The following is a 15,503-nucleotide window of genomic DNA, read 5'->3' as shown; positions in this document are numbered from 1 at the left end:
TTTTGTGCTATGTAGAAGAGAGTTCTGGATAATGGATGGAAATATTTCATGTCCTCTTTGAAATACTCTCATGATGGTCAGTTTCAGTCAATCAATCAGTTTATTTATAAGCACATTTAACAACAACACAGGTCTCCCAAAGTGCTGTAAAAGTAAAACTAACACACAGAGAAAAAACAAAACAAGGCTCATTAACAATTAAAAGTTACGGAATAAAGATGTGTTTCTGGACGAGGTTTACAAATGCTGAGTTTTGGAGAGGTAATAATTTGAAGAAGCAGACTATTCCAGTTTAGGAAACTTTTCAGCTGACCTAAGAATTCTATTTGGAGTATTTTTATTTTAAAAATCAAAGTGGTAGGAGGGTCCATTTAGAGACTTAAAAACAAGCAATGAACTCTTAAAATCAATTCTATAACATACTGGAAGCCAATGTGAATGAGAAACATTGGGGAAATATGGTTGTGTTTAAGAGTGCCTGTAAACTGTCGGGCTGCAGCATTCTGAACAAGATGGGAGAGCAGAGTCTGGCTGATACCAAAATAAAGACTATTACAGTAGTCAACTTGGATAAAATAAATGCATAAATCACTTTCTTGAAGTCAACAGATGACCAAATGTTCTTAATTTTTGCAAGGAGCCTGAGCCAAATAAATAACAGGATTTATTTGTTTCTCTCAAATAAAAAAATTGCCATCAAAGAACACTCCCAGATTTTTTGCAACTGGACTTCTGGACAGAGGGTCCCACTCCAGCCAAAGTGCACAGAGAAACAGGCTCAAAGTGTTAAAAAACAGCTGAGAAATCTGCTGGAACAGAAAGATCATAAGCTTCGGCCCCTGGTCAGCTCATCACTGGATCCACTTCAGTTTGCCTACCAACCTGGCATTGAAGAGGATTATGCTTCCTGCAGAAGTTCTCTGATGACTCTGCAATAGTCTGCCTCATCACTGACATCGACGACAGGGAGTACAGAGAACTGACCCAAGGCCAAGCTGGTGGTAGAAAAGTAGTAGTAACAGAAAAATCATGACACAATATGGTGGAGCAATAGAGAAAGCAAGCATACACAGCAACGGAGTTCAACTCAGCAAAAACAGTCCACAATTCACCTCTTTCCTTATGATGAACAATGATAATGGGCTAACAGTTAACAGTAACACATGCTGCCACGTTTATAGCATTCGTGGATGGCAGTTAACTTAAACAGGGGAAGCAGTGAGGAGAAATGAATGAAAAATATTGACACACAGCTCTCGCTCTCATTCGTCTGTATTGAGTGAAGGAGGAGACGCGCGAAGCATTACCTTGAGGCACTACCAATGGATCGACGCCCAGGCAAAACTCTCACCACTCATCACTCTTTACATTTCCACTGCATAGTCCATACAGCAACACAGTCAAAACAACAAACAAAACAATAATAAAAGCATGCCACGAAATATAAGGTCATTATTTCACTGAGCATAGTATTTGCTTACAATTTGCACATAACCAAAGCAGAAGTAAAATTAGATACTCAGTCTAGTGTGCCTCCATTCACAATTTTATTAAAATTAAATGTTGGAAGCTGAAATTTTATCCAGGTAATCCAAGAATCCTGCATCATTTCACCAAGTACAAGATGATTATCTCAATCAAAGCAAACCTGAAAACTTGAAGCAGAGCAGAAATTCCATTCAGTTTTCTTTATTCGGGTCTATGAGTCAATCTGCTGGCTCAACTAATTTTGTGATTTGTTTGACAGAGTGGCAATCACTCAGCAGTGATCGTTACATACACCTGCTTTAGATCTTATCGGACTCATTTCTATGGGGCTAATAACCTAAATTGAATAAACTGATAACACCAGTAACTGTATATAAAAAAATAATGTACCCAGAAAGACAGTTTTAGGTGTGGTTTGGATTAAAAATTAGTAGACTGGATTGGATAAATGCCTTCATTTGTTGGTTGCAGTCTCCTGCTGTGATGTCTGAGTAGCTGCAGCTGAAGCAGTGATATCCTGTACTTTCTAGAGCAGATCAAGTTCTAACTGTGCCTCACACCCAGTTTAACATAATGGATGAAGTTATTAAGCAACACAGATAAGGACGATATGTTTATACGTTCTTGCTTGGTGGACAGTTAGTAGTGCAGTGCGTTCTTCCCCTTTTTTCCTGTTTACTCATAAAGTAAATGACACCTTTTATAACTGGAATATACAAATCCCTCTCATCAGTGGATCATTCATTCAGGGGAAATAGTCCCAGTCTTGTATTTGGATATTCAAATCCTAACCTTGACAAAAAAGAGCTCTCTTTACTGTATATCAATATCTACTTGAGAGCTGTCTTCGTGAACACACCGTATAGAGAAGAAATTATAACATGTAAGTTTAAAACCTGTAATATATTTTATGTATGTGGTGCAGAGGTGATGTGTAGAGAATATCTGAAATATCTTGTCAGGTGTGATACTAAAAAAAAACAAAACTAAAAAATATGTTACCTCAACTCTTACTGAAAAGATGAACTAGCATTAAATAAAAAAGAGCTTTCAAGATTAGTAATATCATTAATTTTATCAGTTTGTTCATGAGCTGCTGAATTATTTAAAAAATAGTTTCTGATCTGGTTCATAATAGTTCACACTATTTTTCTTTAAGTATGTTGGTCTTTTTCACATGTACTTCATATTTCCTACTATCTTGTATTGATCCATCTTTTCTTTCATCTGACATAAAGTGAAAAAAAAGAAGTTCTGTTTAAATCTTTGTTTCCTTGAGCAATAAAACATCACTTTCATCTGTCAGATCAAAGATGCAGTGGAATCTGTATCTGCTTATTCTGATGGGTAAGTGGATTGTTTCACCAAATATACTCTTTTTAATTTAAATAAAATGAATATAGAATATTTATGAATATAAATGAACTACTTGACATGTTTTTTTTTCCCATTTTATTCTGTTAAGAAAAAAATATCAATAATCCTATATAATACCTCTGTAGGCACTTTGTTATATACCATATCTGTAAGTGTGTCTTTGTATTTGTATTTATTTGACTGTTATTCTCAGCTCTGTACAAGATTTCCCATGTACCTGGACCTATTGTATGAATGCAACTGGCAAATAAAAGACTTTAGCTTAGATTCACTCAGTCTTCTCACATCTGCCCATTCACTACAGTCAGAGTCTCATTTAAGTAACGATGTTAACCTGTAATATTTAATTTCTTCAGTCAGACTATGTTTATCATATTTCTGTATTTTAGGTCAGTGTTGCCTCTTTACATGCCGCCTGTATGAGTACCACTTTATTAAAGAAAACAAGAGCTGGTCTGAAGCACAGACATACTGCAGAGAGAAATATACAGACCTGGCCAAAGTGTTTGACATGACAGACATGAGCAGACTCCGTAACTCCGCACAGAATCAAGGAGAAGCCTGGATTGGACTGAACAACAACACAGGTGGAAACAGGACGTGGCGTTGGTCTCTGCCAGGAGTGGAATACATTCATAATGACAGCAGCTGGAATCTGAATGGAAGAACTGGTAAAGAACTGCCTGGAAACTGTGGGAGGAAAAGAGACAAGCTGGTAGATGTTTCATGTCACCATCCTATGTGGTTCATCTGCTATGATGGTGAGGAGATATGAATAATATTAAATAATATTATAATATCATGATATAAAAATATAATGCAATCACATAATTGTGAAGTGAGAAGATAGAGACAGACAGAATTTCAGGTGAGAAATTATTGAGGGATGTCTTTGTGTGTTTTTCTGTTTGTTTTACAGAAAAGAAGAAAGACAATAAAACATTGTATTTGATTGAGGAGAAGAAGAACTGGACACAGGCTCAGAACTACTGCAGATATAATCACACTGACTTGGCCAGTGGACTCGATCAGGTAGATGGAGAAGAAATGAAGGCTCTGTTCATTGGCCGTAACATGAGTGTGTGGATGGGTCTGTTCAGAGACAGCTGGAGGTGGTCAGATGGGAGTAATTCCTCTTTCAGATACTGGGATATGGAGTTATTCAATGATGAACAAAGCAACAAGACATGTGCTATGACTCTGTTAAACAGATCAGGAAAATGGAGCTCTGATGAATGTGACAAAGAAAAACCCTTCTTCTGTTATGATGGTGAGTTTTTATCAACATGTGTCTGACTGGTTTCTCTAAAAGGAGGATCACTGGAATCACTGACAAGATCCAGCTGAACATGTTGTGTATTTTTCCTCCACCTACATCTGCATGTTTGCTGAATTAATCTCATAAACATGAACACACTTAGTTGACAGTCAGATGACTTTAAATATCTGTGGGATAACTTTGAGCTACTGGTAGGTTCAACCAACGTTTTAAAGTCTCTGTTGTCTGTAAATATGGAGAGAAGTTGTTTTGGATTCCTAAAAGTTTAAAAACACAAATATTTCAGGATGTTGTCGACCTGTCTGCACAAAGTTCATTAACATTATTATACTGTTTTCTACTGAGGGCAGAGTAACACACGCTTTTTCTAGGTTTTTTTATTTTTTATTTTTTTATTATTGGAACAAAATAAACAGCGCAGAGAGTTTCTCATGTTTACAGCTCACTAGATTCAACGGAATGTGTTGTTTTTTTTCTTTATGGCAGATAAATTGATCCTGATCAAAGAAAACAAAACCTGGAAGGAGGCCTTGGATTACTGCAGAGAGTCTCACAGGGGACTGGTCTCCATCACTAACCTTCAAGAGCAGGGATGGGTCCAAGACAAAGCCAAGAATGCCTCGAGTCCTTTTGTCTGGCTCGGCCTGCGCTACTCCTGCACTCTGGATCTGTGGTTCTGGGTCAATGACAAGCTGGTCTGCTATGAGAAGTGGAGCAGAGAGGGAAAGACTGAGGATTGTGGCAGGGCTGTGGGCATGATGAGAGGAGGACAGTACGAGTGGGTCAGTCAGAGAGACAATGAGACATATAATTTTGTTTGTTTTAAATAAGACTTCAGAACTATTTTAGAATTTAGACACGAGGCAAAGTAAGATTTATCTCATCTCCATTTATTACAGATTTCATTCTGGAGTGAATTGGGATTTTGTAGTTCTCTGCTGTGAGTCACTGGGGTGTTTTGGTGATGGCAAAATTTCAACTAAGAGTGAAAAACAAATCTATAGCTGTAAACGACACAATATTGGTAAAATTTGATATTCGCTAAGGTAATTATGGTTTCCTCATGTTCTGCTTGACATTCCGTTTCAGTGATATCATAATTACTTTCTTCATTATTGCTGCATTACTTCATTATTACACTTTTTTTGATAGATGTCAGAAAAAAAGTCAGTTTTAATTTTTATGTTTGTAGTTCATTTTTTATCTTTGTAATCTTTTTGTCTTTACGAACTTATAAACTGGTCTTTGTGATAATATCTCCAGTCTTTAATGGTTAATAAATATTAAAAACTAATGTGACAAACCAGAGTATTTATATTGTAAACTTTGACAAAAACCACTTAACTACTTTTTTCATAATGACGTCTTATTTAAAGTGACATGCTGTAAACCGATGACCTGTGTCTGTCACAGTCTACACTCCTTACAGTAGTCCTTGGTGCATACAGGAAATCCTTTAAAATTCTCACCCATTCAACCCTAATAAGACAAAATGTCACCTTCTCAAAAATGCTTCATTCACCTGAGAACTCTTGGCATCAAGGGCGTAGATTTGGTTTTGGCATTGGTGGGGACGGATGATTCAACCACCGAACCCTGCCCTGTTTCCTTTTTTTTCTTGATAAAAAGAGGAGAAATATACTTGCCTACATATGCTATTCTACATGCTTTTAAACCATTTAAAATTACAATTCATAGTTTTATATGTGAATTATATAATGTTAAGTTACTATTAAACAAATGACTGACTAAGTATTTTATACTTTAGTTTACTTCAACCATATTCCATATAAATCAGATATCATACAAACATAAAAATGGCTTCAAATACAGTCATGACAATAAAAGAATATGACTTTAAGGACTTAACAACATTACTTCAGTTATATTACACCAACATCTCTTATACGTTAGCACTAAGGGAACACTGAATGACCTGGTGGTTTTTGTCCATAAAACTAAGTAACAGATCTCTTAGCAAAATTATGCAACATTTTAGGCACTATTGCCCCGATCAAGTCAGTGAGCTGGGATGTTTTACTCTAAACATGAACTACTGTTACAGCAACAGACATGGACTACTGGTGTCCCACACAACAACTCAATGTCCAGTATGTGAAGGAGCCACACACATGCCTTCTCCTCTCATTAACTGAGGTAAACTGCTGGCATATTTGTTTTACATCTATACTGTCCAGTCTCTCCTGGTGGACATGGCAACACGTTATTCATGGTTACATACAATTTTAGACTGATGTGGGCCAAAGCCTAAAACGATGTGCCGGGGGTTTGCTGTTCTAGATATTTGAAGTTTGCACAGCTACATTCTCGCCTGAAAAATTTGTAAAAGTTTATTTTGCAACCCAGAAAGAGTAATAAGAGGGGCACTGAAATTCAGGATTGTCCCAGAAAAAACGGGAGGGTTGGCATGTATTGCCTTGCATAGCCTGTAACGTTATTATGATGGACAGGTTTTATGAGTGAACTTGACTTTAAGGGACTTACAGGTTTCTTTGAAAAATACTTTCTTATATCCAGGTTCTTTTTGCTGCCATCCTCCTCTCCTCCTTGCAGGTCCTGGCAGCGCAGGCTTGCCGCTGCTAAAACTAAACAGAGCTCCCTGAAAGGCACAGCCAATCACATTGGCCATATTTGTCACATGACGTAGGACTCCAGTAGAGAAGTAATTTAACTCTTTCTGCACCGCTGGGTGAATGAGACGCTGACAGATCGCTTTTTTTATTTATTTCTATGGGTTTTGTTTTTCTTTACTCGAAGAGATCAAATTATTGGTGGGGACATTCAATAATCGATGGATATTTGTGGGGACATGTCCCTTCCGTCCATACCAAATCTACGCCCTTGCTTGGCATTATCCCTGTGTTTACTTCATCTAAGCGGTCATTCTCCAAATTGGAATTAAAAATGTGTTTACACTCCAGGATTAAGAAGTAGAGACCCACTCACCTGTCCCTGATAAAATTTGAAGAATGTCTTTTGTAGATGCCATGAGTAAATTTGAAGCCAAAACCTCTGAGTGCCATGTCACATGTCAACCATTATCATCATGCATAGATGAAGGTGACATTTTAGCAGTACAGTAAATTCACACTAACACCTTTGACACAAAAGGGCACTTGACCATTTTGTACTTATAACGTGCTGTTCTACTTGCTTTGAGCACTCAAAACACTTTCTTACTACAAGCCTCATTCATTCATTGACACAAGTGCTTTTTTTTCCAATGTCTAAGCTCTTTAACCCTGACATTCATCCTCCAGGGAGAGCACATGATTCAACTCAAGGGTCACCATCTTGCCCACAGATACATTGACACACAGGTTTGAGGAGCCAGGGACCAATCTACTAACCTTCTAATTAACTGACCTGCTCTACCTCCTAATTCACAGCTACCCAGCTGTGAGATTTACAAAAATCTTTTAGAAACACAGTTTTGTGTAAATAAGTTTATAGTGTACTGTCTGCCCTTTCTTAGGAGAGCTCATAGCTGCAAGACTGACATGCTTTTGAAGTCACAAGAGACACACACATACTTGAGCTACTGTTAGGCCCTTCTCTAAGCTCTGACTATAAATGTTATTCATTATATTTATCTGTAAAAAGATGATTGAGTTCTTCTCTTGTTCTTAAATGTTTTCATTTAAAGTCCACAACAGTTGTGATCATTATATATTATGTATTTAAATCAATAAAAGTGTCATTTACAGAACCTTTTTTTTCAACTTTATATTTTTTGTCAAGATGTTGGTTCAAATAATACAATAAAACATGTTTGACCTTGTAGTTTTTCCAGACTGTTATTCCTCAATCGTCCACTAGATGTAACCAGTGAGTTTGACTTTCTGCTTTCTGCTTGTTTCTAAAGCCTAAAAATGTCAGATTTTTTTCCAGGTTTATATAAAAATAAGACAGATTGTTACATTGTGTCAGTGTTATGAAGAGGCAAAGCTTTGTAAAGTATGAGAAGAATCTGCTCCGGGTACTAGATTTAAAAAAGAGCTCTAAAAATTGTACAAAATGATCAAAACATCAAAAGATAAGCAAAGGATACTTTACTGTGTGATTTCAATAACATGTTAGACATTTTTACTCAATTCATTTTATAGCTACCACAATGACTCTGTCACACGTTACTCGTGAAAACAATTTAGTTGCTGTAAAAAAAGTTATTTCTATATATAAAACATGAGTTTAAAAAGGAGTGCAATGAGTGAATTTGCTATTTGATGTGACTTGTATGCATTTGAGTGAGCGTGTGTTATTTCATGATAATGTTAAAAACAATTCAATACTTCACATTAAATTTGTTGTAACTCACTGTGAATGCCGTACAAAGCAAAACACTTCAACCATATTTTGCTTATTGATCGCCAATCACGTGAAATATGATGGATTCATAATAAAGGTGTTCAATGACAGTCTAGTGAAATATTTTAGCTCGTGGCCGGTGCTCTTTGTGTTCTTTTTCTGTTTTTCTATACTTCAGTTTATTTATTGTCCACCCACTGTGGGTGTAAAATGGAAAGTTTCACACTAACACCAGACACAAGTGTGAACTTCTTCATTTACAGAAACAGAAGGGTGTGCTCTCAGTTTGTGTCAAAAAACATTTACACATTACTTATTTGCCTTGAAATGATCATTAACCTATACTTTATAGAAAGTGGAAATTTGAGATGATTGGTTGTTATAGTTCACACTAGAGAAGATGCTGGTTTAAAAGAGGGAAACGTTTCATAGACTCAAACCTCAGTTGTTTTTCTCCTCCATACTAAAACAGCTACACTGACAACATAGGAAGTTCATGTGATCAGGTAAGACCTCTTCTCACACACACGCCACGCACAGTTTCTGCCTCTAACAATACATATAAAAACAATCTTTTATAATTTATCAAGTAGCAGTAACAGTCTTTTGAAAGCCTTTAATTTTCCAACATTGTAGTAAAACCACTACAATGATAATGATGACCCTGATGTGAAAAAGTAGATATTAGACTTACAGGGCACTTACAGTGCATTTGTTTTAATTTATTTCCACCAGTTTTGTTACATAAATCTCACAATAAGCAATAAAAAACTACTTTATACCTGAGATGGTTAAGTTTACAGTTTAAGTATTTTAACTGGCAGGATGATCTGCTGAAGAATGATGGGAAACACTGGAGCTTTAACAGTATAACCAGTAGGATTTCCAATAATTTGTGAGTCAGTGTCACACACATGTGCACTGAAAGACTGGCGGAAGACATAAAGCCCAACACTCATGCACACTTAGATAAAGACAGTCTGCCCCAGGGCAGCTGTGGCTACAACTGTAGCTTGCCTCCACCAGTGTGTGAATGTGAGAGTGAATGAATAGTGGAATTGTAAAGCGCTTTGAGGGCCCCGAAAAGCACTATATAAATGCAATCCATTATTATTATTATTATTATTATTATTATTATTATTATTATTATTATTATTATTATTATTATTATTATTATTATATAGAATGAAAAGAGGAAGGGAAGCAGCAAGCTTTATGCCAAATATAACCACCTTTAAATATATGTATGGAAATGGTTATTGCTGAACCTTTAGTGCTCTATAATTAGTAGTTACATGACACTTTTGCATCTTTGTCTATAATTTGATTAATAGTCAAATAATGGCTTGTTTAAAAAAAAAACAAGAAAACGTCAAAGTTGATTAATACAGACCTTTGTAGTGTTAGACATGTATTACATTGTTTCTGAATGTGTGAATAAATGTACTCACAATGTTTTTTTCATACACACTAGATAAAATGAACGCTGTCCTTCTGACTATCTTGTGCACTCTCGCACTTCTGCATGAATGGAATGCAATGGTTTACAATCCAAGCCGAAACTCCAACCCACGGAACAAGTACAACAATCGCCCATGTCAGAGGACCTGGAACAATAATGGATTCAACAGATTTGTTCAGAAGCACATCCTTCAGCAATACTTCAACAGAAAATCAAAGGAGGCATGGCAAATGTGAGTTAAAGGCTTATAGATAGGTGGATCGATAGAATGCTGCCTTTTCCTTAACAGTGCAACTGGCAAAACACAATGGGATCCAGTACACAAGTACGCGTTCAACAAACCATATGCTTACATTCTTCTTGGCATAGATTCAACAAGGTGCTGGAAACATTCCTCTGAGATTTTGATCCATGTAGACATGACAGCATCACAGTGGATGCAGATTTATAATGCAAATCTCCCGTTTCACCAAAATCCCAAAGGTAATATTGGATTGAGATGTGGTGATTATGGAGGACATTTAAGCCCACTGAACTCAGTGTTAGTTCAAAAATCTAGTTTGAGCAGTCTGACTAGTCTCCTCTGAGCTCTGACATAAATATGGCATTTCTGCGCAATGACCCGACACTCACTGGTTATTTTCTCTTTTTCAGACCATTCTCTGTAAACCATAGAGATGGTTGTATGAGAAAACACCTGTAGCACTGTTTTTTTTTTTTTAAACTTGAACCAGTTATTCTGGCAACCACAACATTACCACATTTTGAGTCACTTAAATCACCTTTCTTCACCATTTTGATGCTTGTTTTGCACTTAAGGGCATCATCTTGACCATATTACATATTTAAATTCACTTAGTTGCTGCTATGTGACTGACTGATTATATTTGTTTTGAACAGGTGTACTCAAAAAAATAGCCAGTAAGAGCTGTTTAGCATTTACTAAAAATAACTATAATATTATTAATATTATTTATATTAATGTAAGTGTTATGGGGGTTTTTTTGTTTGTTTTTTTAAGAAAAAAAGGTTAATTTCCTGACATTAACATAGGACACTGATATGACTCTTCAGGTACTTGGAGAATGAAAGACTCTGCAAAAGACCTCTGCAGTCCTTCATCAAGAAGAAGGATGAGAAACGTGTGGTGAATATCTGTAATGGCTCCGGCAGGCGTGTTCGTGATAACTTATGCATCAGTACCTCAACCTTTAAGATACATGATGTTGAAGTGAACACCAGCAGCTGTAGCGTTACAAGAATTACGAAAAGCACAACAAAAGTGATAGTGGCTTGTGACAAAGTTGGAAACCAGTGTCGTCCTGTTCACTTTGAAAAATATGCGTTCCAGAAGCCAACAGATGAACGCTGTCATGGTTAGCTAATTTTTATTTTTTTTGCTTGGATAAACAATCTCCTTATATCTTTTTGCTCTTTGCTACATTAAATATTATTATTTGTTATATGTCCTTTGCTTATCTCATTAAATCCTGGTCCTATAGCATTCAGTGAGAAAATCAAAAATGTGACTATATTCCACATATAAAAGGAACAGTTAAATTTCTTATGAATGCACTTTCAGCTACAGTTTATTTGCAGCTATCCAAAGAGAGAAACGCATGAAAATTCATCATGATACCATCATAAATAAAGCAATTTATTTTATAAGCATGGCTTTCATTTTAAGCTTCGTTGTGATCCTCTCTGTGTTTATTTGTCAGTCTTTTCCATACGGTCCCGCAAATATTTTAAACCTATTTACTTTTTATATTTCATATACTAACATTAAAACTAAATCTCTTTGGAAGTTAACATAGTTTTTGGTTTCTATTTTATGGCACCTAAACAACAACAAACATTTTGTTATGAAAAAACTAAACAGTTTGAGTGAATTGTGGGTTTTTGTTGACATATTTTGAGTTTTGTGGTTACTATTGAGAAATTGAGAAGAAGTAAAATTCAGGGTGGTATCAGCGATACTGATCCTATACCGATACTTTGTACAAAAACCTAATGTGTTATTGTATTTTAGCTTCATCAAATTATAGTTTCATACTGATTACAGGATATCAGGCTACTTATTCTTATTGTTTAATTATGAAGAATTAAATAGAAATAAAAAACCTGAAGCTGTGCGTTAATTGACGCTATTTGAACACATATATCTTGTCATTTAACATGTTTATACTTTCCTGGACATTTCAACAAAAACATTCAACATTCACACTTTCCCTCATTCACAGTAGTGCTGTGCCACACTCAGAATTTGGGTATGAATCCAATACCAAGTAAATACAGGTATAGTGAAAGATGAATTCTCAATTTGCAAATTCTGAACACATTTTAATCACCACTATATCACTGTGATTGTAACTTTCCACAATAATTACTTAACACAACAAAACACACCCTTGAGCTTTTCATGTGTTTTGAAATTGGGCTTTTGGAGACCATAGTGCATGTTTGAGGTTTATTTTTTCCAAAGAAATAGTTAACACAGTTCAGCAAGCTACATACTGAACTTGAATGATAAAAGCAAGTATCGACCCAGTTGTGCTAGTATTGATCTGATACCAATACTAGTGTTGGTATCAATACTATTGATTTTTGGATCGATCTGCTCACCTCAGTTACCAGCCTGTTTTTGAATTTATTGGATTGTAGTTGCTTTCTCTCAGGATTTCTGCACTTTTGCAACATTGGCTTCAAACGTAAATAAGAGGTCAAGTTTATATTTACATGTTCTAGTCAGGCATGAGTGCTGTTACCGGTGGTGGATAGGAAAATATATCAAAACACCACCTGTGCATGGGAGCACAGGCTTGTAAAAGACCTTATAGAAAATAGTTTTATATGCACAAAAATGTATGAATCAAAGACATATATCACACATATATTCAGGTATTGTACTTGCAGTCTTAACCATAGTCGCTGATCATTTATTTTATTTTATTGTCAATTTTCTCAATCCCTGTGTCTAGACAGTAACTACCTTTAGTTTTCAGAAAATTGATTCATGAAAAATGAAATATTGCCTTAAAGTTCCACTAAGCTATTGTTACTCCCCTCACCTTTCTAATATTCTATCTGTAAAACTCAAAGCATGAAACTGTTCTTGAAGAGGAATTATTAAAGAATCAAATCTTATAACGAGCTGTCATGTACACACAATACTTACTGTTTACTAGTATTACCGCTTCTTCCGCCATATCTCGTGGGAAGAAAAGATGATGTTGTTGTTGTTGTTGCTTTTTGTTTCCTGTAAAGACAAGCATTGCATGCTGAGTGAGTTTGCCTGGTTTCCTGTGTGAGGCACTGCCTAGATGGTTTAAAAATATTCTGTAAAAATATTCAAAGTTGGTACGTTTTTTTTAATCATCATTGAAATATGTGTTGCTTCTCTGTGAGACATTTGCCAGATACCTCACTGTAAAATCTAATATTTTGTTTTATTCAAAATATTAAGTAGACTGAACCCAGTTTTTATCAACTTGTTATTAGAACTCAGTTTAAGTAAGTTACAGCACTTTTCATTCAAAAAGCTGATCAACTCAGTTTATTTGAGTTGTCTTAACTTGTAAAAAGTAAGTAAGCCAGAAATTTTGCTTCTCAGTGCAGAAGGATAAAACGATATGGTTTGAAAATGCCACATCACTACCGTCCTCCTCCCTCGCACAGATCAGCCCGCATGTTCATGGTGCCAGCATTTTTTTCTGTTGAGCAAACCTGGAGAAGCTTCAGTTCAAGAGATTGTTGTCATTGCTGTGAATGTTTATGTGATACCGCACACCAAAGCCTTGAAATTTCTGATAATTGGGAAAAAAGTGAGAGATGGTGGAAAGATGTCAAAAGATCTTGATTCTCTGCAAAGGTTTAATATGTTTGGAAGTATCCTGGGGCTCAACAGGCTGTCCTCTGGCAGGGCATACTGGGAGGTGGAGGTCAGCAAAAAGACCAGGTGGGATCTGGATCTGGCGAGACATGATGCAAACCACAAGGGGAAACTCTCAATCAATCCTGACAACGGTTGCTGGGCTACTGTACATTATGAAGACCAGAAATATGCAGTCCTGACAAAAACCACCCGTGAGCCTTTCGGTTAAAGAGAAACCTCGGAAAGTTGGGGTGTTTGTAGATTATGAGGAATGTCTCGTGTCCTTTTACGATGTCACGTCTCAGTCTCACATCTACTCATTAACTGAGTGTTCGTTTGGTGGTGAGATCCTTCCATACTTCAGTCCACATCTGAAACAAAATGAGAAAAACAGCGATCCTTTGATTATCACTGCTGTGCAAAAGCAGTAGTAATCACATGCACTGAATGTGGTTGGCAATATGTATGATTAGGTGTGCAGTAACAGTTTGCTTACCTGCCCATCGGGCATTTCATCTGCCAAATTTCAACATTTTTTACTATAACATGCCTTAATGAAAATCCTCTGACTGAGGCATCAAAACGTTTTATCTTTTATGTACTATTTTTCTAGATTTTAACATTTGAAAAGTAAAAATAGGTCATACATACAACAGTGGAAATGTATAGATTTTACAGAAACAATATGAACAATGAAATTACAGAAAATTACTAACAAAAACAAGGCTGGGAACTAGGATGTCTGGGTTTGTTGAAACACCTGCAAAAGACAGAAATGACAAAACATATTCTAAAGATCAATTTGTTAAAACACGTCGAACACGATTCCTGTTATTTCTTTAAGAAAAAAATATTAGGACATATTATGATCAAATGATGTTACGTACTGAACACCAGCAGCTGGAGGTTGTGCATTATTCAAAATCAGCTTTTAGCCAATTTTTGGGAGCATTAAAATCTTGCACCTAGATGAAAGTAACTTTAAGAAGTAATTTGACATTAATCCCTTGGATGCAACAGGGAACTTGACTTTGTTGTGCATGGACTGGTGTATGTATGCATCAGAATCAGAATACTTTATTAATCCTTAAGAAAATAATATAAGTGTATGTATGTGCTTTTCTACTCATTTTGAGCAGATTGCCTCTTATACTTCAAGCCTTGGGGGATAAGGAGGTAATTTAGGACTCAGGATCTATGACACACAGTTTAAGGGGAGCCATGGATCAAACCACCAACCTTGCCATTAGCAGATGGGCTGCTCTACCCACTAAGCCACACAGGACTTTAAAATATTAAGTTAACTTTGTGCGAATATGCTTAAATTATATGTCTTGACTGCTGTCCTAAGAGTTGCAAGACGGGAATACTTGAACTCTCTGTATCTGTAACATTTTTTGTCTGCTGATTCTTGTCTGCTGTGCACAGAGGAGTGTGGTAGTCCCCTCCGCCTCTGTGCAGACACACACACAAACACAGACACTTCAGCACTCCCTTCCCACAGCTCTGACTATAAATGCTGTTTGCTATAACTGTATACCACAGGATGAATTACGGATTCTGCTTGTTTGTTGTGTCTTGTTCATTCTCCATCACTTACTGTATCTACAAAATGTTTACTTCTCTTTGTAGCTCTGTTTTACAGATCCTTTTTGTAACCATCTCCATCTGTTTGCTACTCAGGCTTCTTATAT

General features: G+C 36.2%; 1 protein-coding gene across 1 annotated transcript; it reads left to right on the top strand.

Moving 5' to 3' along the window:
* The first annotated feature begins 2,801 nt into the window (after window positions 1–2,801).
* LOC113013950 (secretory phospholipase A2 receptor-like) lies at window positions 2,802–4,974 on the top strand. Its single transcript, XM_026155207.1, has 4 exons — window positions 2,802–2,835; window positions 3,255–3,626; window positions 3,785–4,135; window positions 4,631–4,974. The coding sequence occupies exons 1-4, from the start codon at window positions 2,802–2,804 to the stop codon at window positions 4,972–4,974; spliced, it is 1,101 nt and encodes a 366-aa protein (XP_026010992.1).
* The last annotated feature ends 10,529 nt before the right edge of the window (window positions 4,975–15,503 follow it).

This window comes from Astatotilapia calliptera, chromosome 3, assembly GCF_900246225.1.
Source record: "Astatotilapia calliptera chromosome 3, fAstCal1.2, whole genome shotgun sequence".
NCBI classification, from domain to species: Eukaryota; Metazoa; Chordata; class Actinopteri; order Cichliformes; family Cichlidae; genus Astatotilapia; species Astatotilapia calliptera.
The sequence above is the reverse complement of the archived record's forward strand: the minus strand, read 5'-3'. Positions and strand labels throughout refer to the sequence as shown.